Here is a 22,707-nt window from a genome sequence, read left to right on the forward strand (position 1 = left end):
AGAGTTTTTGAGTATCTTGGGGTGTTGTTCACGAGTGAGGGGAGAATGGAACAGGACACTGTCAAATTGGTGCGTGTCTGCAGCGATGCAGACACTTTACTTGGCTGTTGTAGTGAAGACAGTTGATCTACTTTCCCACCTTCATAGGACCACAAGCTGTATGTAGCAGCCAAGAGTGTCTGGATGTCTGGGAAGATGCAGCACAGAGTAGAGCTGCAACTCCTCTGTGTGGAAAGGAGCCAGTTGAAGTGGTTTGTGCTTCTGATCACAAGGCATTCTGGACGCCTCATAGGAGATGTGTCTGAGTACTAATGGGAGGTAACCCAGAACATGCTGGAGAGATTATGTCTGTTGGATGGTTTGGGAACGCCCCTGCATCCCTACTGGAGCTAGAATTGTTGGCTGGGGAGAGGAATGTCTAAGCATCTTTCCTGAGAGTGCTGCCATCGTGACCCAGGCCCAGATTAACAGAACATTGATGGAGCTCGCAACATTTTATTTGACTTTGAAAGGCAACATTTTCATTATCTGACATTTTGTACTTCAGACGATTGACTGATAAGTAGTACAAGTTAACCAGAAATGAAACTGAAGCATTAGTGGCTGTCAAACTGTGCAGCCAAATACTTCTCTGAATCTGAATATGTAAACACAATCTGAAGATTTATAAAGCTGTTAAATCTCCTCTAATTTGCATGGATTTAATTTGCCCATTTAAGTTATTTAAGCACGTCACTGTTTGAGAAATGGCTAATCCAAATGTAGTATTTTATTGCCACAGATTTGCAGTACTTCACGGAAACATCTGTGCCGATCCTATCCTTGAGTTGGCAGTGTTTACCGTCCTTCTGCCAGCTTCTAAATCAGCCACTTTATTAGATCCCCACCCATCCATTTGATGTACTGTTCCATCTGCCTCCCAAAAAGCACAACAGTCTCTTTTTCTCGTGGCCCTTCCCTGACTTTGCACAAAGACTCATTCAAGGCTGAACTGAAGAGTAACTGAAACTAACGGGTCACACCAGAGCAGCTAGCAGCCTCAGGGCCCTTCTCTGTTTACAGAGATGACATGTTTTGTTGATCAGCCAGAGCCATATGACGACCCCCACTCCCACTCCCACCACCCCACCCCACTTTTGTGGATTCAAAAGCCAAATCCACAGAGGGACATGTTGTTAAGACTCAACCACTGGGGAGGGTAGAAGTGAATAAAGACATCTGTCTTGCAATCTGTAAACTCCACAAGCATTTCAGAGCTCTTAAAAAAGCTGGAAACAAGATGGTGTTTGACGAGCAAGGCTCGAGGAAGACAATAAGACCCGCTGTTTGAAACTCAAGGGAGGGAGGAAAACCTGAAAAGAAAGAAAAAGATTTATTTAACTGTCTGATTCAAACAAATAGATAGCTGTACTCACATCCTCACCTCTGCACTCAGTCCTTTTGAGTTGCCTTAAAAAGCATGTTTTCCCCGTCAGCGCCCCCTGATAACTAATGTTGATGTGATGTCACCTGTGTGAAACTGTGTCTTGTGATGATGTTTTAACTCCAAGAAAGCAATAACAGCCCTTCTCTCTTATTTCCAGCTAAGGATTCCTGTAGAAAAAGTGCTCCCTTGTGGCCATCCTGCTGTGAATGAGTTTCCAACCCCATCATCCTTTACAGTACCCCTTCCTCACCCTCACATTACCCCATAATCCAACCCTCCACACGCCCCTCCCTGCTCTGTGGAAGACGCTGGGCATTGCTATCAGTTTGACTTACTCTTTTGTTTTTTTCACGCTGAATGATGCTTGTCAGTTGTGTGGGTTGTACAAGCAATTATTCGGCTTCTCTTTTTATGCAAATTTACAAAATGCATTCCATGTTTGTTTTTTGTTTTTTTAATATTTAGTGACTCTTTGCATGATGTGAGCTTTTAAAAAGATATTAACATACATGACTACTGTAGTGATGGGCAGAAATGTACTGAGGCTAAATGGAAACATGCATTAAAACAATGGGACTGAAGCATGAAGGATGAGAAATCTGTTTTGGATTTCAGACTTTACAAGAATAGACTGTTATTAATATGAAGGCAGATTGACTGTGAGATTGAAGAAAAGCAGTAGACTTAGTAATGTTTTTTTTTTTTTAAACCGCCTCCATGAAACTGTGGTGTCTGAAGTTGCTGCATTTCAAGAAAATGTCTTGCTGAAGAAAAGCACACTTCAAGTAGTTAATCATTGGGTTTCTGATAGGCTAATCACTTCTTGCTTATTTGGTGACACCTGTGGTTAAAGTGGTAACAGGAAGTAGAGTTTTGTGCTACAACAAGCACCTTCTTTTTTAGAAGTGCGACAGAAAAGCAGTCCGTGTCCGTTCTGTATCCGTTATTGTGCAGCCAAAAAACCTTGTCTTGATGTAGATATTTAAAATCTGTCAATTTGTCTCATGTTATGTTGTTCAAATTGTTAGCAGGGAGTAAAGTTGCTTCTCTTGTAGATAAAATTTTGATTAGTCTCCTTTGATTAATCTCCTTCACAATAAAAGCCACCGTGTGCTTTCATCATGCACTGTATATAAAAGATAGGTGTATCTTCAGGATTTAAAATGTAAAGTCAAAGCGAAAGTGGATTACGTCTGCATTCTTTTCAATGGCCATTAGGGGGCAGTTCCTCTGCTGATAAAAAGAAGTATAATTGCATAAATGTTTAATACCTCAATAAAAACATTCTCTACGAGTTTACGGTATAAATCACAATATAGGTTAAGTGAGATCTACTTTAGGGCAACAAATTATTACCGTATGAGCGTTGCAGTTTCTTGCGATTGCTAGTTTCCAAATTCCAATCCCAGTTCTTGTGGGCGGGGCTTTACAAACCACTGATGTCACAGCAGCTATGGCTCTCTTTTATATACAGTCTATAATTTTAGTAAGTGAAGTTTTGTTTGTTTGTTTGTTTGTTTTTATGTGAAGCTTCAGCAATACAAGAGTCAACAACTCAGCTGTAACTAGATAAAATTCATACTGTATTACAGTTTCTTGCTTGTAAAAGCAGTTTGAATGATAAGAAAGGTGCTTCCCGGCACTGCAAATTAATTGCAGAATGTAACCACATTACATTGTTTTTCTTTAAGAATTATAAAGACATTTTAAACAATAAAAAATAAAATGGAGATTTACTTTCTTAATGTCCCCTTGCTGATGTTGTTTCTCTTCAGCCTCATGCATGAACAGATGTGAGCCTCCTCTCTTTGCCACTTCTCCCATACCTCATTCATCATCATGTGTTTTGTGCATCGTTGTATTAGCTTTCACATTTGCACTTTTAATATTTTATACCTGAATGTGATGGTTTTTTTACATACTATATATTAATGTTGTAAGTGCAATTGTAACTTTCTTTTTTCTTATTGTTCTCAATATGAAGGCACATTTTAAAAGTCAATCATCTTAATGTCAATTGTCCTGCAGGGACCAGTGTTATTTGTATCAGTGTTACGCATATATTAAAGAAATTTTTAATAAAATAAAGGCCAATTTTTCACCATATATTATACCTGTGAACATAATCATTGTCTATGACAAACATTACTTTATTTTTAGGAAATTAAATCAAGGTTTATTTAATAAATGTATGAAATAGTTATATTTCATTTATCAGGGGCTTACAGTGAACAAATGTTGGTGCCAGTAGGTTGTACTTGTGCAAGTTCATTGGCCAGCTGCTGTCCTAGCTTTGCTTAACAATTTTTATTGAAAGAAGCTCTTTAGGTGTGTTTATTTCATGGCCCTCAGATCAAATAGGCGCCTGCTGACTTAGTTTATACTTTATTGTTCCACCACTTCAAGGTTCAGGGTTACTTTTATCGCCTCTTGAAAGAGGGAATTGTCTTGGGTTGAAAGTACTCCTGCCTTAACTCACATAATTCCACATGATACCAGGGTCAAAGTACTTCAACAGAAGATCCTTTCCTTCCTCGCAATCCTCAGCTCATTGGTCTGTGTGGTTTCACTTTCCTTTGCAGTAATCCCTGGCTCTGCACTGAGTAGGTCCTCAGCCCTCAAGCTTTGCTAAGGGACCAGCCTTTGTGGGTACTGAGTACCTCAAATGTGACCAGAGGCTCTGTGGACCCCCCCTCCCCATCCCTGCAGGGTTTTCTTATACATTACCTGCTCTGCTATAATACGTGTTAACGTGTATGTGCTTCAATGCTGCTTTAATCCCACTTTGAGCAATCTAATCCACGATATGTTGCCTCTGCTTATGCTTACATGTTTACTTTTTGTGTTGTTGTGACTAATACCTTTTCCACTTCAGTTGTGATGGAGAAGACATGCACCTGTTCATTTATTTAAATTTCTGTGCACCTGAATGACCACAGACAAGTCGTGGGATCGTAACACGGGCTGTACCTTTTATTTTACCGTTTTAAAACAAATCATGGTGTGGACACAATATAATCGGGTGTTTTATGTCTATAGTGTATTGTTTGAATAACTATGATCACTAAGATTTAATTCAAAACCTAAAGTTTTTCTCTCCTTGATATGAATCGCACTTCTGAATCTTTTATTTGTAAGCGTTTCTGCTTTGGCTTCCTCCCTCTAACTGCCTGCTCTTTTCTCTTTGTCTCTTTAGCTTCTTTTAATCTGTCTTGACCACCTGAAGAGGGGATTGCAGCTTCAGCAAGAACTAAGCACCCTTTACCTCTTCCTGTTTTTCTCGCTGTATGAACCTTTTACTCTCCCCATTGCATCTCCTTTGGTTGAATACGGCCTTAATGTGGACTCGCATGGTATTTCTGACCACCTAAGGATGGTTAAAAGCTGGGCAGGTCAGGAACCGGGCACAATTTAAATCTGCTTTCATGTCTTAATGTATAGAGAGACTCTTTGTAGTTCATAGAAGTCGTCGGGTGGGACTCACACACTTTTAGGACTCACAGAGGAAGTCATTATTTGACCTTTAGTTGAAATAAAATTGCTGTGACCTGCACTATGCACTCATCTGTTCAAGAGAATTCTCAACCCAGAGGCATTAGGATAAAATGACAGTGAATCATCGAGACTTGCTTTTAAACAAAAGAACAGAAGCACTTAATAAACTATGTGTAATGTGTTAAAGTGATACAGTATAATGAGGATGTCCTCTTCCCTTGTTTTCTGCACATCTAAATTAAGAGTCATAATCATGCAAGAGCCAAAGCAATGTTTATGGTGCCCATGTTTACATGTCACTGCTGAATACCATGGAGGTCACATGTCATGGCCTTTTACTACACATTGTGCTTTAATATTCACTTGCCTACTCTATATTTTGCATGCATCTCTCTCTCTCTCTTTTTCATTACTGCAGTGATCTTTGACCTGCTTGTTTTTAACCCTTAAATAACAAAGTTTTGCTATCTGTTTTCCTTCATTGCTGTTTTCTTCAAATCGGTGCATATAATTCATGTACATTTGCTCTGTCCTATGATTTCAGCTCCCACTTGCCAAATGTTAGTATAAGACGGAGTTGAATTGAAACCCCAGATAGGAGTATTAAAAAAATACTCGAGCATTTATATAATTTATAAGGATATATTTTGTGTATCGAAGTGGAGACTTGTTGTTTATTACCTATGATCTTTGGACGTAACTCTGAGTGTAACATTTTGGTGTCAGGAATTGCCATACATTTTTTCTAGTATCAGTCATCACCTCTTGTAGTCAGAACCTCTCCCACACCTCAAATGATTCTGGATCTTACTTTAGTTTGATTCCATTGATGTACATTTTGAATAAAAAAGGTGATCCAAACATTTGACGCTTCTGTCTGTCATTTTCAACAGTGGCTCTAAAACTGATGCGATTAGCGCTGGCTGTCGCCTCGCAGCAAGACGGTGCTAGGTTCAAATCCAGCGCAGGGTCTTTCGTTGTAGAATGTAAATGTTCCCTCTGAGTTTTTTTACATGGGCTTAGGTTCATTGGTGATTCTAAATTGACTCGTCTCTAAGTGTTAGCTCTGTGACAGATTGATCACCTGACCAGGGTCTACCTCGCCTCTCGTCCCGTGACAGCCTGAGTAGGCTCCAGCCCTTTCTGTGACTCCTATTTGGATAACTGGAAGGAAATGGATAGATGGTTCTCAATCTGTGAGGCGCAGACAAGTAGAGGAAAAAAAATAAATGAAACTAAAATGAATTAAGTTTTTTTTTTTAAGGGAAAGTAAAATTGCACAATTTATTTAAACATATTTACTTATAAATGAATGAAACTAAACTACATCTTAGATGCCTTTTTAAGACAAATAACTGATACAAACTGGGTTTTGTGACATTAATGGTTTTTGTCTTTGTTATTTTCACTTTCTTTGATGACCACAGTCAAATCCTAAAGTTGTGTCTCTTCATAGACTGCTTCGAAGTCTTTCTCTGGATTTATTATATATATTTACGAGACATATGTGGACAGAAATGTTCGATTTTAATTGAAGAAAACTTACATAGATGCAAAAGCTAAGCCTAACTATTAGAGACAAATCTTTTTGCAAAGAATTGTTTCATTTATATATTCTAAAACTGCTGTTAAACATATCTACTGTAACATTCCCAGGGCTATTATTAGGCCCTACATACACAATGATAGCAATAGAATATAATTCAGAGGAAAATATTGCACTTTTCCCCGGTTTGCCTCACTTTATGACTTGTATTTATCAGCTACAGTTACCAATAGCTTTGCATATATAAGATGTTGTTATCACTGGTTGATTAGACCTCTATATTTAGTTGGGTGGAGCTTTGGTGGAAATGACATAAGCTAAATAAATTTAATGTCCCAAGACTTAACATAATGGTAATACCCACTCTTACAGATGGAAAAGTTGTTCTGTCCCACTTTGTCCTGAAGGAGGCAGTGTAAGCAAAGATGTGCATATATAAAGAAAGAAAGAACCAGTATGTTTATTACTGATTATACTATGGATTAAATTAAAATAAACGAAAGCTTTTTAAAATAGTTGACCACCTGCAGCATTGAATTGCTGCTCATTCCAGCTCACTACCTGCAAAACTGTGCTTTCTAAGGTCCTCCAAATCTGGAGATGACATGACAAAACCAACATGGAATGAGCCAACTACATTACAGTCTTAAGTTTTCAAGTTCATATTGGTCTTGCAGTTCTCGGAGAGGTGTGTCATCAACCCCAAATTCATTCTGCAACATAACAATAAATGAAAAATGCAACCGGAGTCAGAAAGAGCTGTTTACAGTATCAAGCAAAACAGGACTGATTCATACAGTCTGACACAGAGCCACAGAGATCATGTCTGCATAATGGAGTCCATCCAGGATAATGCGAAGAGACAGAGGAGACAAGACAGACTAACTCCAGAGAAATGGCAAGTATATAACTTCCTGTCAAGTACCTAAAGTTTGACTGCCTGCTATTGGTTGGACTTTATAAATTATTCATTCTGCACAATACTATAAATGTATTTTTTGCAATACTTATGTTCATTTATATGGCTAACATGGTGAATTTGGTTTTGCTTGTATCAACTGAACTATCTGAATGAAGAAGAGAGAATATTTATTCCCTCCCTGAATATTAAACCATGTTTTAACTAGAAGAAGTTCAAAACTACAATTTCTATATAATACTCCTACTTACATAAATATGAAAAACACTAAAATTCTCATATTATTATTATCATATTGACTTATAATTACACACTTAGTCTTAACTATCAGTGGACAAAACAACATTAAAACCACACAGGTAAAGCGAACAACGATAAATTAAGTGGGTGACACTCCTCGATGGCAGCTGTCTCCCTCGGGAGCAGCAAGCACCCTGCAACACAGGAATAAAACCTCTGAGGAGCAGCTCCAAGAACAGGAGAAAGAGTCCAAAGTTTTGGCCAAGCTTAAAACTATGCACATCCTTATTTTATTCAGCATCTTTGGTATAGTCAAGAATCCAGCAGAATCCTACTATTTTCCCTTACAATCCTTTGTTTTTAGCACTGATTCATTGATCACACACATGAAATTTATGACATAAACATTAGACCCAAACACTGATAGAAAGTCCACTGATAGAAACTGATATTTATTTCTTCCATGGTGCACACAGGTAAGTCAGTCCATCACACCTCACTGCTTTGTTGATCCTGGGATTGGCTGATGGCTGAAGCTCAAACAGGAAGAGTTCATTGAGCATTCTCTCTCTCCCCTTAAGCAACACAGCAGAGCTGAGACTTTGCTCCCTTACCTGGGATCACTTGTCTTGATTTGCAGAAGTTGGCAATTCTCAATTTTGTCTTGAAGGTAGGGAAAAACTTGTGTGTGAGTGTGGGCTGTATACTAATATGCGTGCTGTAGGTGGTACTGTCATCTTCAAGCGTCAGATGAGTCAGAGTAGCTGCACATCTCTCTCGTGCCTTCCCAGCAGCCTCAGTCCACATTTCCATACTTGTCGTTAGCATGGTTGTCCCTGCTGAGGCACAATGTCCCCTCTAATGGGACTTGAAACAGCTCTCTGGTTCACATCATCCCGTTCTGGAGCCACCTCTTCCTCCAGCAGCAGCTTGATATGTAGTTGCAGTCAGGGGTGTGGGCCCAGATGCTGTAGCATCTAATGATAGACTGGTAAATGGTTCGCTCTTGTCCTTTGTCTTCTTCTGCAGGGCTCTGAGGAGATTGTCAGCATGACCTTGCACAGGGCTGTTGTTGCCTCCATGTGCGCCTCACTGTCACAATCATCCCATTCATGATGTCTGCTGAAGTCTGATCCTAGATGCTTCTAGAGTTTATATTTTGTTCCCCAGTCATGACTCCTGGCTTCTTTAATATGAGCTTCTGATCACAGTCAAAAGATTAATAGGGGCTGTACATTGGTGCTTGTCACTTAAACTGTGGGCATTTAAGGGACATATTGGGTGTAGCTGTCGGGTGTACTTTACTGTGGTAGAAAACTCTGCTGTGGAGGCGATCATGCTTTCTGATGAGTCAGCTTGTGGATATGAAACCTCCGGTGGCAGGCTGTGGTTGATAATGAATCACTGGAAGAGTCTGCAGGCACTGTGCGCTCCTCGTCATCTCTGCTAAATGGTGGGGGTGGAGGTGGAGTAGGTGTAGCCATTGAAGAGCCAGAGTCAGGGTCATGGTTCATTCTAATAGACTGAGGCTCTAACGAGAGATACAGACAAGAACTTTCTCTGACAAAGCTTCTCATACTTCCACATATTTAATGCTTTCAGGTGATTTTGGACATGTTTTTTCTCTTGTATTTTATCTCTTGAATTTCTGTCCTTGCAGAAATCCAGAATGTTTTATCCAAACACAAAAAGCCCTGATCACTATCCTATTCACATAAACCACATTTGGAGACAATCCAACTCTTGATTGGTATTTTTCTTTATCAGACTTGTTTCCCACGCTCACAAATGTCCAGTTTTGTCTATTTGACGGGCCTGATCTCTACTCTAGAGGCAATCATCACCACAAATCCAAAGTGTTTTTCACCATAATTTGATGGACAGTCAATTCAGCAAGGAGGACCCGGTCTTCAATTTCTCTCTTTCTTTGAAAAAATATTCCCAGTGTTCCTGGAACACAGCATTTACTCATCCCTGAAATCACCTTTTGACCAGATGTGAACACAGAGAAACAATTGTTTTGTTCCTGTTTCGTCCCCCTAAGTCCTAACAGTTTATTTCAGATCTCTCGCCATTTGAGCACAATGTGCTCCATTCCTAGAAATCCCCATGGAGATGGTCTGGGGTCCAAATAGTCAGGCTCTCCATCTCTCAAATACATGAGGTTAGAGGCTGCAAAGCCTTCTTTCGAGATCAGTAAAAGCCAAGAGATCCCACTTCTGACACCAACCAAGCTCATTCTGGAAATCTGAAAGAAATTGAGACACACACAACCAGGTTGTCCTAAGTTGCATTTACCTTTGCAAAGAGATCAAACAGTAACAAGAAAAACAAAACAACAACAAAACATCGCGGCAGTCTGTATGACATTTGACAAAAACAAATGTATTAACACTGTGTATTAAAAGGTAATTTGTACATCAACATAGTGATCAAACTTTGAATCAAAGATTTCAAATTTAGACTCATAAATCCCTGTTCGAGGTTTTCAGACCAGTTCTTGTGTCATTTCCCTGTTTCACTTAGCAGACCGATCATCTGATGCATTAAATCATTACTTATTATTAATCTCTGTCTTCCTCCCGACTCCCAACCAGCTGTGGGAGATAACTGTCTGTCCCTGAGCCTGGTTCTGTGGGAGGTTAAAAGGATGTTTTTCCTTCCCAGTGTTGCCATGTGCTTGCTCATAGAAGGTCATTTGAGGCTGGGGGGTTTTTCTATTACAATATAAAGCACCTTAAGGTGATACATTAAATTAAATTGGAAGTCTCTCAGTTCCTGCATGACTTTCAGATACTATTGATTATTCATTATTTTCCTTCCCAAAGGCCTTATACTTGTTATTTGTCTTATACTAATTGTCCACTTTCCAGCCAAGTTTTCAGCTAATAAGTCTTTGGGAATCACCTTGTTTCTGCAAAACTACTAGTATAGGTATGTCATAATGTTACATTTGACACTTCTGTAGATTAAACTAAATAAATGTAAACAAATCAAATGTTTTCTTCAGCCTGGTGAACTATTGCTTTTGAACACCATAAAAATTCCAAGAAAGTCTGGATCACTGGAAGCAAAATACAAAGAAATGAGAGGAGGCTCAAGACTGTGGCAAAGCACTGCAAACACAAACCACGAGAGCCTGTTTTGTACGCTACATGTGCTCTCTAATAATCAAACGCAATGCATTCTGGGGCAGTGCGGTGACAGACGCCATGATTTTGCTGTAGCTGGACCAGAAAATGGATGCTTCCTGCTAGCTGAATGGGTAGCTGTAGCTGCAAACTGGTTTTTTGTAACATTTTCAACTACAGTTTTTCAGGAAAGAGTTAGTAAGAGAAACAGACCTACCAGACGGTTTCTTCTTAGGTCTGTTTTGATCCTTTAACTGTTATCAAAGAGTGTGATCAAGTTTTTGATGCGGGGCTGGGTTAGCTGGAAGCTACAGAATCAGTTAGCAGGCTAATGCTAGCACGATAATAATAATTGCCGGTTGATCGTAAGAATAAATGCGCTGTTTCCAGTTCAGTTAAAAGACAAGTGTACATGTAGATGGGATCAAAGGCTACACCTTAAGGTAAGAGCACTACACTGATATCTAACGAGAAACTTAAATGTTGATAAATGTGTTTAGCTTGTCCAACGTGTTTGCTTGTGAGGGATGGACCCTGCATAGGATGGAAGCTGTCGGTGTACTGCGTCACTAGGTCGAGGCGATTGTGATGGCATGAAATCCAGCTGTTTTCTCACACTTTAACATCCATAATAGGCTTAAAATATAAATTACGGCATTTTAACATTTTGCCCATTCACGGATTTTGTATTTTAGACTCTACGTGTTGCTGGGAGACCGTTTTCTCTGCTAACCGCATGGAGTGTGAATGAACGCGTTACCTCCAGCTATTTGTGTCTGTGGAGCTACAGAAAGCATGTGATAGGGCGCGAGGAGAGAAGCTGTGGTGCTGTGAGAGAAAGTCAGGAGTGGCAGAGAAGTGTGTGAGAATGGAGCAGGACATGTATGAGGACAGTGAGACAGGGATCTTCTCTAAACCCCTTCTTGGTTACAGTGATGGTGGGCAGGTTAACAGATGAGGCCAGGCTGGATAAGGTGTTCACAGATGACATTTTTATCTTTAGGGACCGGGTGGAGGAAAGTTTGGGGATGTGGAGGTATGGACTGATGAGAAGTGAAAGTCAGCAGAAGCATCACGTGTGTAAATGAGAAGAAGACAGTGAAGATACAAGGAGTAGAGGTTGTGAAAGAGAACAAGCTTTAATACTTAGGCCAACCACCCACATGGACAGTGCACAAGAGAGGTGAAGAAAAGAGTGCAGGCAGACTGGAGAGGGTAGAGATGAGTGGCAGAAGGATAGTAAGAAGAGTGAAAGGCAAGGTTTACAAGATGGTAGTGAGAGCTGCTGTGATGTATGGTTCAGGACGCTGGAACTGGCAGGAAGACAGGATTCGGAGCTGGAGGTGGAAGTGCTGAAAATGCTAAGATTTTCACTAGGAGGGACCAGGATGCGCACGATTACAAATGAGTATATCAGAGGACAGCTTGGGCTGAGCGATTTGGAGGCAGCGTTAGAGAGGCAAGTCTGGGATGGCTTGAAAATGAGCAGAGGTGGGATAGTGGATATATTGGATACAGGATGTTAAATATGGGGCTGCCAGGCAGGAGGATAAGAGAAAGGAGAAGGACATGTAGAAGGTTGTTGTGACAGAGGAGGATGGCAGGTATAGTGTGAGATGAAGGTAGATGATCCACTGTGGTGACCCCTTAATGCAGCAAGAAAAAGATGACCTCTGGTTATTTATGCTGAAACTGTAACACATACATTTGCCTAATCTGTCTGAAATCCTTGGCCCCATTAACAGGTATGGCCTGGATTTGACTTGGACGGTGCTGGTTATGGCAGAAGGGACGGACACTGGCGAGATGCCCTCCTTTGAGCCAAGTCCCAGTTCTGAAGCAAAAAAGAGACATATTTCTTCTGATGGCAGTGAGTGTTTATCTGGGTTGCTGTCATTTTCTGTTTCTGTTTTAACATGCCAAAGTCACTCCGGGACATCAGCCATCAGCGGAACTTAAATTCATAGTTTTCCCCAGGATGTGATCATCAGATACAGCAAGTTTTCTGTGTTTGATAGCAACATGATCTTAAAAACAGGAACAAAGACAGTGTCAGGTTTTGTTCATCAACAAGACCAAACCAAGCTGCTATAATGCACAGTCAAAACGTTTGACGAGAAAATAAAATAAATGTAATATTGCTACTAATTTAAGATTTATTCTGTATCTTCCCATCATCCAACTCTAGCAAAATGGCCTCACTATGGACATGACAGTCTGTCAGTGCAAGCCTACTCAGTCCTTTATAATAGGGCTCTCATAGCTGTGCACTGGCCCCATGCAGACCCTAAGTTTTCACAGTTTATATTTACCGGGGGAAACTGGTCTGTGCGCCATTCTTGTTTAGGCTATTATTGGGCCCTTTAGATCGCCGCATAGGAGACAAAAGAGCTGAAGTAAAATTTGTAGGTTGCGCACACATAACCCTTCACTCTGCATAGCCCAATACCCACTCAGGTGGACACAAATGTGGCATTGTGAATCCCACATAGGTCATCAGGATATGTTTCCAAGCGCCACTCAGCACTGACAATAGTTAATAATATATATATATATAATAATTAGTTTAGATATTTACTTACTTTTTTCATCTCATATGTCATTGTACTGAATTTGAGCAAACCTTAAGCTTGATGCAGACTACTTTTAACAGTTATCCACCTCACATCATAACTGACTGAGGTGCCTCTTCATATTAATATTATTTCATTATTAATGCTATTGTCTTTTTTATATAACAGCAATAGTATATTACAATATTTTATTTATATTTTATTTTGCATCCACCAAGGGCTGCAGGTGATCTGCAGTTTCACCCTTTCCCAAGCTGGAGACATTTTCCTTTTCACACGCTTTCCTTGGCTGAACAATGACACAACCTTAATATACCTTATGCATCTCTCTATTTTATTTAATATGTGTTTGTGTGAATTATGTATTTTCTGTCATTCTATTCATTCTGGGCATGGTCTTCATCCCAGCTATGTTTCATTGTTAATACCAGTTTACAGGTTGTTATCTTTGCTATTATTAGTTTGAATACATTACAGTTAAGCTCTAATTTAATTTAGCCTTTTGTTTATTTTCCACTGCACTACAGTGGCAGCCTCAGTGGTTCAGCCAGCACTGACTTTTACAGACTTCTTACAACTAACAATAATGAATTGAATTAATAAGATCACTCTAATTTCATAGTGTTCCTGTATCCAATCATCGACACTGAAGTGCGCACACATCGAAAGTTCAGGACAGTAGGACCTGCTGTTATTAATTGTGTTTAATAGTAATAATAAGAGAATGTACACACAGTTGCACAGCTGCCAGCACTACTGTTTAGATAAATGCAAAGTTCAGCAGTTGAACACACAGCTTATGTGCTGACAGAAAAGATTAAATATACCTCACCATATACCAGGGAAAAGCAGAGGAAACCTGAGTCAGAGGTGTGTTTTAACGCTTCAGGTTTCAGCAACATTGCAGCTCTCTATTTTGAAAGTATAAAGACAGTTCTGTGTTGTTGTTGTTGTTTACAGACCAGGGATGCAATAGGTGTATGTCGATATCCTGCAATGACACTATCTGTAAATAAGGTGCTAGTGTTTTTTTTTTTTCCTTTAATTTTTATCATTTCGTTTTGAAGATGCAGACAGACATGTAGTCAGATCACACAGCACTATTCAGCATACATCTGACATGCACATGTAAAAATCCATTATGAAAAATGTTGGCATTTGTTTTAAAAGGCCAAATCATTTGGTGAAATCATTAACTAAAAGTAGAGTGTCAAAACTACAGTTAATCTGAAAAGCTAATATGGCTCAGCTCCTCACACCATTAACATGTTGTGCACTACCTCTTCATATGTTTATGAACCTGACGATAAATGCCACTGTAATTAACAATAAAAATAAGTTAGCTCTCTGTTTTATAAAAGATGTCTTTATTAGGTTTTTTGTAAACATCTGTGATTATATGGGTCCCTTTTGTTTTTCCTTAATTGCTTACTTGTGTCATTTTATTGCAGGAGAGGAGCCCATGAGAAAAATGCCTTTGACAAAATTTGGTTCCAGACCTCGATTTGAGCCTGTGCACTTCGTAAGCGGCGGGAGCAGTGGAGGAACCTACACTGATGAGAAGGAGAACGATAAGGAGCGCAGGAGGAGCGAGCTGTACAGTCCGAGGGACTCTGAACACTTTTCGTACAATAGCAGCAGCAGAGCACAGGGATCCTCCTCAATGAGGCCCGCTTTTGACAGAGTGCCAGCATACACATCTGACTCCTGGGGTTCCCACAGGGACAGAGAAAGAGACAGAGACATTTCTTCAGGTAGTGGGTTGGGTTATGGAAGTCGTGGGTCGTCGTCAAACTTCTTGGCAAAAACACAGCAGGAGTACACAGCAAAATATGAAGCCCAAAACTTTCGGAGTTCAGACTCTTACTCTCAGCCGCCCAGGTACAATGGGTACGGGGGAGGGGGGCGATCAGGAGGCTGGGATTCGGGACGTCAGGGTTTGGGCTACAGCCATCAAGACAGGCCGTCATCGAGCAGGCTGTTCAGCAGAGTCTACAATAGCCCGGGGAGGAGCAGTCCTAATGTTTCTCAATCGGGCTCTTCGTTGCAGCCTCTTCCAATATCTCAGCCAACATTAGATGAGAAGCAAAGGCTGATTGCCAATGTAGCATCTGCACTGGCTGTTGCTTTTAGGGACCCTATGTACATGACTGGAAGTGACTCACCAAACTATAATTTCATGTTGAGCCGTAGCATCCAGGCCTGCAAAACCAACCCTGAGTATATTTATGTGAGCCTGAAGGATATTCCTCAGGCTGATCTACCAAAGAACAAGAAAGTACCGACAGACGGCTACGCCTGTGAACTGAGATGCCAGGGTGTGTATCTCGCTACTGGATACTCCGGAAGTAAAAACGGGGCAAGAGACAGAGCCTCTGAGCAGGCTGTAAAACTTTTCCTGAAACCAGTCGAGGTTCGTGTCGTGCAGCGTAAATTCAGACACACTGTAGTTAATGACATGGTTGTGTGCCAGCTACACAGCCCAACACCAGCATTTTTGCCTGCACTCCGCAACCCGGAAGATAAGCCGACACCTAGCTCCAAGGGCCAGTACGAGCCTGACAAGCATAAGCACTGGACAGAGTTTGTGGTGTTGGACAATGCTCACGACGCTATCTGCATACTGAACAACTCTGCAGCTTTTAATCGCATGAAGATAGACTATAAATTTGATCTGCTGCCCAACAGCAGTACATGGCTGTGCAGCGTTTTCCTGCAGGGCGAGCTGGTGGCGCAGGCGATGGGCACCAAAAAGAGCTCTAAGCACGCAGCAGCGCAAGAGGCGGTCAGAAAACTTCGCCTGAACCAAGCGCAACGGCAGCAGCAGCAGATGCAGCAGCAGCAGCAGCAGATGCAGCAGCAGATGCAGCAGCAACGTCAACCGCAGTCTCAGTACTCCAGAGGAAATATTCAGTCAGATTTTGGTGGACGATTCGGGCAACAAGGTGGCAAAAAGAAGCTGAGCGAGCTGGTTATCCTGGAAAACTCTGACAATGCAATCTGCATTATTAATGATACCGCTCAGTTTAATAAAGTGACTGCTGACTACAAGTTTACAGTTCTGCCCGATCATCGCTGGAAGTGTGAAGTTTACTTAGAAGGACAGTATGTCGCAGCAGGAATTGGGCCAAAGAAAATGGTGAAGCACATTGCAGCGATGGAGGCTTTAGTCACACTGAGACAGACGCAGGCTGTGGTCAAATCCAACTTAAGAAAGGAGGGTCACAGCGACGCCATATCACGTTCTCAGATCATGGGTCGCTCAGGCGAAGAGGCCACGAGGCAGGAGATAAAGGAAGACAACATTGGAAACCAGCTGCTCCGGAAGATGGGCTGGAAAGGAGGCGGTCTGGGCCGCGACGGGGATGGAATTGCAGAGCCAATCAGAGTGAAGGAACAGTTCTCGAGAGAGGGTTTGGGTATGGACACGGATAAAACCGCAAATCAGCTCAGCAAGCGCGACATCGAGGACATCATTCGGAACTACGCCAGTTCAGACCGCCAGGACGATCTCCGCTTCTCCACTGACCTCACCAATGACGAACGCAAACAGATCCACCAGATATCCCAGAAATACGGGCTGCGAAGCAAGTCGTACGGACAGGGACGGCAACGCTTCCTCGTCGTCAGCCGCAAAGTACACAAAGACCAGCTCATTGGTCAACTTCTACAGGAAGGACAGGTGGGCCGATATGAGCTTGTGAAACCTCAGACCTCACACGAATTTGCATGATAGGAAAAATCGTATTTTTTTTTTTTGTTTTTAAAGGACGCATTCATCGTCTTGGACTTGAAGGCAAACTGCACTCAAGCGTACCTGCTGTGTTTGTACTATGTTACAAATTTCCAGCACATGTTAATAAATGAGAATCTTTCAGGTATCTCTGGTGGTTTCAGCATTCCTTTGCCATGAACTGTATTTTAGCTCTAACAGGGGCTGTAGGATGGATTTTGTCTTTTTGTCTCTCCTGCTTTTCCACATGAGCTTGTGGTCAGTGCATTGTGGTATCATCTCCTAATGACGCTCCTGTTAATGCAATTCTTTCCAGTTTAAAAAAAAAACACATTTAGGCTTTTGTCACCTTTTGTTTTGTTCTGTGACTATTTAAGAAACCTGGCAGAATATGCAGCTTTTCTCACTGCTTGTTTGTGAACATTGGTAGACAGTTAACTCATCAAAGACAAGGATTATAGCGGCATTAACATCAAACTGTAGCTAGGTGCTCATACCAGTCCCACTGTAGTAATAAGGCATCTGTAGTCAGCAATACCTGCAATGTTGTTTGCTATTTCAGAACATGGAGATCAATTTACAAGTACAAGAGCTGCATCCATGAGCAGAAAATCTTCACATTGTAAGCTGTGATCTTTGTTAATGTCAGATGTGTTGGTTTATGTGAGTACAGTCAACGTGTCTGCTTGTTTTCACAGCTGTAATGACTGAATAAATTAAAACTGAGAATCATCAAAGAGGCTGAAATTAATTCAAATATTTTGTTCTTCTGGGTTAAGAAATAAGTAGCAAACAAATGGTGTATATTTATTTTTATTTACAAGAAAATGTACAGTTTGTTACATGGGTTACCGGTGCAAAGGTTTATAATCTGAAAATGGACACCATCCTGTTTAAAACAGTGTAATCAGCTTTTCATGGCAGCTGATTTCCAAGATTGTAAAATAGCATAGAAATGTTTACACAGCTTTAAAAAGTCAGCATTATGAAACCAAGTTAAGTGCTTGGACAGGGTACGAAATATCCTTTCTCTGTATTGAAGAGGGACATTTGTGTTTAGATTTTTTTCCTTTTAAATCAAAGGCATGGCTTTACAAGAAAAGCTGAGAGAGAAAATGACCCCCAAAAGGCATCTGCTGAGTTGTTAGAGGGATAGATGTCTATGCCAGGTTAATTTTCGATCCCTCTTAAAGGCTTTTGACAGGCAGAGACAAAACCAAGAAGAGTGAGCCCCAAAACACCCAAGAACAGCTTTGCTTTTTGTAAATATGAACTGCCAGTATCTACACAGCAAACCACACAGCAAGCACATCTAAGTATCTGTCGCCCTATCATCCGACCACATTACTTCATGTATGAATAAATGGGTAGAAAAGTGACGGCGGAGAGAAGAGAGAAACAAAACGTTGGGGCATGTAGCAAGTAACCCGGATATAACAAGGTACATTAACTTTTACCAAACATACGCTATTGCCCAACAACAGCATTCAGCAGGAGTGAATGCCACAACACAACGGCATACAAACTTTGCAACAGTTAGGGGGACAAATATACCAAAGGATTTTAAGATGTGTCATTTCATTTTGGTGAGATCGGTCAATTTTCTTGATCAGTGTTTTCTTGTTTCTGGGCTGGACACTGTTCATACTCCCAACGACAACGGGGGTCAACAGTCACGCCAACTCTGTTCAACAATAGCAGAAACCCTTTTCTCGTACTCCCGTTTGTTTTCCTGGTAGAGCTGGGCTGCTTGGCTGTTGGCAGGACTGTTTGGGTTTGGCTCATCCAGTAAAGACTTTAAATACACAACAGAGAATGCCTGTGGGTTAGGTTTCTAATAACATTTTATGGCATAAGAGTCAGAGCTGCGTACTCATTACTGTAAGGCGGCAGGATACCTGTATTGAAGTTAAGATTGAAGACACATCATAGGTTGGACTCCAACGATTCTGAAGAATATCTAAGCATATGCTGCCGTCTGCATACACTGCAAAAGAGCATTGGAGACCACACAATGTTAAAACTTTAGGGCGTGATTATTTTAACATCAATAAATATCTCAAACGCAGTATGTTGGTAGATACCATTTGGATGAAACATTTTGGAGACAAATCTCACTGTCGGAGGTTTATTTGGATATTCCTCTGTGAATTCAATGGTAAGTTTGAAGGTTCCTGAGAGAGAGAAGGAACGGCACAACGTGAATTAAAATACATAACAAAACAGAATTGTTTGGATATAGAGTACCATGTATATTGATGGTGATTGATAGTGTCTTCTCTGCCTTCTTTTATTCTTGTTATTAATGTTTTTCAAATATTAAAAAGTTTAAGATTAATAAATACATTAATCAATGCATAACGATAAGCAGTTGTTGCTTTCTGGCCAAAAACAAAAAAAATTCTTCCACTAAAATATACTCAAAACTGTACCAATCGATATGATCCAACTACGAAAGCTCTATGCTTAACAGTCATCATGGTTTATTGCTGAGTTAATGTCAGGTCAGCGTTGGGAAGATGCATTATGTGGATGCAAAGGGCTTTACGGACATCTTACCATCTTCAAAAGGTGTTCCCTCAGGTCTACAAAAGAGGAAACGGTAAAGGGGATAAATCACCTGCAAAAACGCACTTTTCAAAACAGCCACAAAATGTCTGATATAGCTTTTATTAGAGCAACTTACCCAAAAATGACAGCATTCCATACCATGATATTGTTTTCTGATGGGGCTCCACTAACTCCAGCTGGAGGGTCCTCTTGCAGCCTGACAGATAAAATGGACACACAGTTATATCACAGATAAAGAAAATGACTGAAACAGTCAGTTGTCAAAGTCTTTACTATTATTACCTCTCAGGCTGGTCATTAGGGCAGGCGAGTTAAGTATTTAAAACTGAAAATGAACCTCCTAATGTATTAATCCTAAAAGGACTCTGACACTACATATTTATCAATAACATACACTTAGTGCTTGGCAATTATATATACACACATATATATATATTATTCCACTATTTTCCGTTTCATTGTGTTTCTTCTTTTGTGTAGCTTTACCTTAATGAGATATTTTACAGAGCTACTCGGCTTTATTTAAGCCATGTTTTTATGATGATGTTTAATGTTTCTGCCTGCTGTAAGACAGAAACTTAAAACTTTTCAGAGTAATGTTTTGAGGCAAAAAACAAAAACAAAAACACATCTGAAGGGCCATTACAACCACTACCTGTCTGATTTAACCAGTTCAAGTTCATCCTATTAGTCACGCTCTTGAAGTATGCTGAAATACTATAAATATCGTGTTACAGTGGCCCAGAAGAGATTAGATTTTGGACCTTGTGACCACCAGTACTGTGTGGTTGGAACATACTGTGCAGGTTTTTAGTGGCTGCATAGCAGATGGTTTCTGATCTTCGGGTTCAGGTAGCCCTCTGTCAAGGCCCACGGATAGAAGGTCTCCCAGATCAGTGTGTATATGAACAGTTTATCTAAACGTTTCACCTGGATTTGAAGGGCCACCTGGCTACTCGCTTTGACTACAACCTTAATTGCAAGTTAGAAGCGCATCCAACTGAAATCATATTGAAATATTGCTGTTTACAGTTTAGGCTAAATGTTCGGTGATCGTCTCAGTTAGTACTACGACACCTAAAATAAGCCGGGACTCTTAAGTTGCACTACCTGAACGTTACTACTCCCGGATGCCTTGCTAACACCGGTGTCAGCGCCCCGGCGTAATTATCTTTACAGATCAGTAGCTTACCAGTCAAACATTCGTTAGTACTACCCGAATCTTCACCCACTTATGATCATCTCGTGTTTTTAAGACCCAGAATTTTATTGTTGTTGTTTAATAGCGGTGTTGTAGTTTTGATTGCCGTTTGGGCTAACGCTAACAAGCTAGCGGCAGGAGGCTAACCTTAGCTACTTCTCTGTTGTTTTGCTTTCGCTTACCGTTTAAAATCTCTCATTAAACGTCGTCTTGCTGGAGTTGACATCTTGATTAAATGGAAACCCAAATCGTTAACAAATACCTAAGCGGGTCAAACGTGATGAAATGCGTGTTCTTTTTTTTAATCGGTGTATTATTTTAACTCTTAGCTGGCTAAGCTAAACGATTTGCGGCTAGTTTGTCAAATATTTGGCTGCCCCTCGCCAGTATAACGACTGTACCAAATACCCAAAAGGGAGACCTCACGCCGCTTGCGTTGAAATTAGTAAACTGTACAATCACATAAAGCCAAATTAAAAAGTGGATACAGAATAAAACTTTTGGATGTTCCTGTACTTGTACGAATATATTGAAGCTCGTTTTTACTATCGCTAGAGCGTTTTTATGTAGGTTGGTGGAACCCGTCTCTACACTTGAACTATCCCAGCAAAAATTACGTCATATGTTTGCACCCACGTTAGTTGATTAGGACGCGCTAACGCCTCATAAATGGGCCTATCTTCTGTTTGTCGTCCTGTTCAGTACTGACTTTATTAATTTACTGATCTATTCGATGCATACCCAGTTAGCTCTGTTACTTTAGGTGTAACCCGTGCCTAAGACATTGAGATTTAATGTACAATACTTTCCAAACACCACTAGATGGTGCCTAGTTCCCAAGTGTTGTATATAATACGCTACAGCAACCCAAAACAGGATAGCTTTAAACATATGTAAATGATAAATAAACATAAACGTGTAATGTATAACGCGAAACCATAAAAGATTGTAAGGTCAGATAATAACAACTAACAATCATGATTTCACCAATCTGGAAACCAGTGAAAAAGTAATGTTGCCTCCTGGCAAGCATGACTTTCCCATATGGTCTAGCGGTTAGGATTCCTGGTTTTCACCCAGGCGGCCCGGGTTCGACTCCCGGTATGGGAACTGCTGTTTTTGTCTCAAATTCTAGTATTTAGGCTTTTAATGATGATTTGACATTGGTAGTAATACAAGCAATACATAAAACCATTCAGTAATTTTTTTTCCCTATTTGATACGTCTGGCACAGCATGCGGTCAATATTTCCAGGGAATCGACCCCGCCCGTCAGGGAGTTTTCGTCAGTTGCTCTCATCTCACAAGGGCTTGGACATTCCCGGAAGATGCCTGTTCCCACTTTATATCTCCATGACGCCTGTCGTAATATTAACAGAGTACAGGGGAACAAAATCTGCTCAAACTAAACCCCAAGTTTCGCGTGTAACACCGTCATTTTCTCTTTTCTCAACTTAATTTTTTAAGTACATTGTGTCTGAAGCTGTGGGTTGTCTGTAAAAATCGCACCTGCGACTTCGTAACGGTATAAGTAAAATTAATTCACTTTTAACGTGTAAATAACTTGAAAAAATCCAACTTTGCTGCGCATGACACACGTAAATGACAATTTTCCATGACGTGTATAAAACTTATGAACCATTTTTTGCCGTTTTTTTAAACTAAGAAACTTTTTTTTAAAAACGCCTTTTAGCTCTTAAACCGCTTCCGTCTGCTTCGGACTCGCGTACTACTACCACGCTTTGGGAAAACTTTGGTGCTGGGCCAGCTATTTCCCAGGAAAATGTGACTGTTAGGAATTCCCCACGCATCAGCCCCCGCCGGAGAAAACCTCGACCTTGTGTCAGCAAGCACACGAAAGCAGCGGGAGGGT

At 40.6% G+C, this 22,707-nt stretch overlaps 4 protein-coding genes, 1 long non-coding RNA gene and 1 other non-coding gene across 12 annotated transcripts in view; 4 read left to right on the top strand and 2 right to left on the bottom strand.

Annotated features, from left to right (window-relative positions):
* The window catches only part of LOC120723742 (septin-6), an 18,008-nt gene extending 12,224 nt beyond the window's left edge, over positions 1–5,784 (top strand). For 2 of the 6 annotated variants that reach the window (XM_040015416.1, XM_040015418.1), the window contains exon 10: positions 4,009–4,413. In XM_040015416.1, the coding sequence (XP_039871350.1) occupies positions 4,009–4,033 (25 nt within the window). In that variant the 3' untranslated portion in view covers positions 4,034–4,413. Of the gene's footprint in view, positions 1–1,583; positions 3,533–4,008; positions 4,414–4,622 lie in introns of those variants that run through there. The other 4 variants (XM_040015420.1, XM_040015417.1, XM_040015419.1 and 1 more) reach the window with 2 other exon arrangements.
* On the bottom strand, positions 2,032–22,655 carry LOC120723753. Its single transcript, XR_005693820.1, has 3 exons — positions 22,537–22,655; positions 2,534–2,539; positions 2,032–2,042 (listed from the first exon to the last, which is right to left on the bottom strand). It is a non-coding gene; the product is annotated as an uncharacterized LOC120723753 (long non-coding RNA).
* Positions 10,849–17,381, top strand: nkrf (NFKB repressing factor). Its single transcript, XM_040015409.1, has 3 exons — positions 10,849–11,200; positions 12,503–12,627; positions 14,782–17,381. Exons 2-3 carry the CDS (start codon positions 12,537–12,539, stop codon positions 17,061–17,063), a joined length of 2,373 nt encoding a protein of 790 aa, XP_039871343.1. The 5' UTR covers positions 10,849–11,200; positions 12,503–12,536; the 3' UTR covers positions 17,064–17,381.
* On the bottom strand, positions 17,861–21,299 carry LOC120723750 (ubiquitin-conjugating enzyme E2 A). 2 transcript variants are annotated; one of them, XM_040015434.1, is made up of 6 exons: positions 21,018–21,299; positions 19,750–19,830; positions 19,623–19,648; positions 19,148–19,237; positions 18,962–19,050; positions 17,861–18,858 (listed from the first exon to the last, which is right to left on the bottom strand). In XM_040015434.1, exons 1-6 carry the CDS (start codon positions 21,059–21,061, stop codon positions 18,730–18,732), a joined length of 459 nt encoding a protein of 152 aa, XP_039871368.1. In that variant the 5' UTR covers positions 21,062–21,299; the 3' UTR covers positions 17,861–18,729. The 2 variants fall into 2 exon arrangements, with proteins under 2 accessions (XP_039871368.1, XP_039871369.1); XM_040015435.1 differs by lacking the exon at positions 21,018–21,299 and adding an exon at positions 20,434–20,996.
* Positions 21,874–21,945, top strand: trnae-uuc. Its single transcript has one exon. It is a non-coding gene; the product is annotated as a tRNA-Glu (tRNA).
* The window catches only part of elf1 (E74-like ETS transcription factor 1), a 40,894-nt gene continuing 40,743 nt past the window's right edge, over positions 22,557–22,707 (top strand). Inside the window, exon 1 of the mRNA XM_040015412.1 lies at positions 22,557–22,705. The gene's annotated coding sequence lies outside the window, so the exon portion shown is untranslated. The remainder of the gene's footprint in view (positions 22,706–22,707) is intronic.

The sequence above is a fragment of the Simochromis diagramma genome, unplaced genomic scaffold (genome assembly GCF_900408965.1).
Source record: "Simochromis diagramma unplaced genomic scaffold, fSimDia1.1 OVJJ01000685.1, whole genome shotgun sequence".
Lineage (NCBI taxonomy): Eukaryota > Metazoa > Chordata > Actinopteri > Cichliformes > Cichlidae > Simochromis > Simochromis diagramma.

What these genes read in the sequence shown, in the direction of transcription:
- nkrf (XM_040015409.1), top strand. Translation starts at nt 12,537, where the DNA reads ATGGCAGAAGGGACGGACACTGGCGAGATGCCCTCCTTTGAGCCAAGT. An exon ending in ACATATTTCTTCTGATGGCA is followed by an intron (nt 12,628 to 14,781) that starts GTGAGTGTTTAT and finishes ATTTTATTGCAG; the next exon opens with GAGAGGAGCCCATGAGAAAA.
- LOC120723750 (XM_040015434.1), bottom strand. Translation starts at nt 21,061, where the DNA reads ATGTCAACTCCAGCAAGACGACGTTTAATGAGAGATTTTAAACG. An exon ending in GGGAACACCTTTTGAAGATG is followed by an intron (nt 19,238 to 19,622) that starts GTAAGATGTCCG and finishes TCTCTCTCTCAG; the next exon opens with GAACCTTCAAACTTACCATT. An exon ending in CAATCTTAACTTCAATACAG is followed by an intron (nt 18,859 to 18,961) that starts GTATCCTGCCGC and finishes GTGTATTTAAAG; the next exon opens with TCTTTACTGGATGAGCCAAA.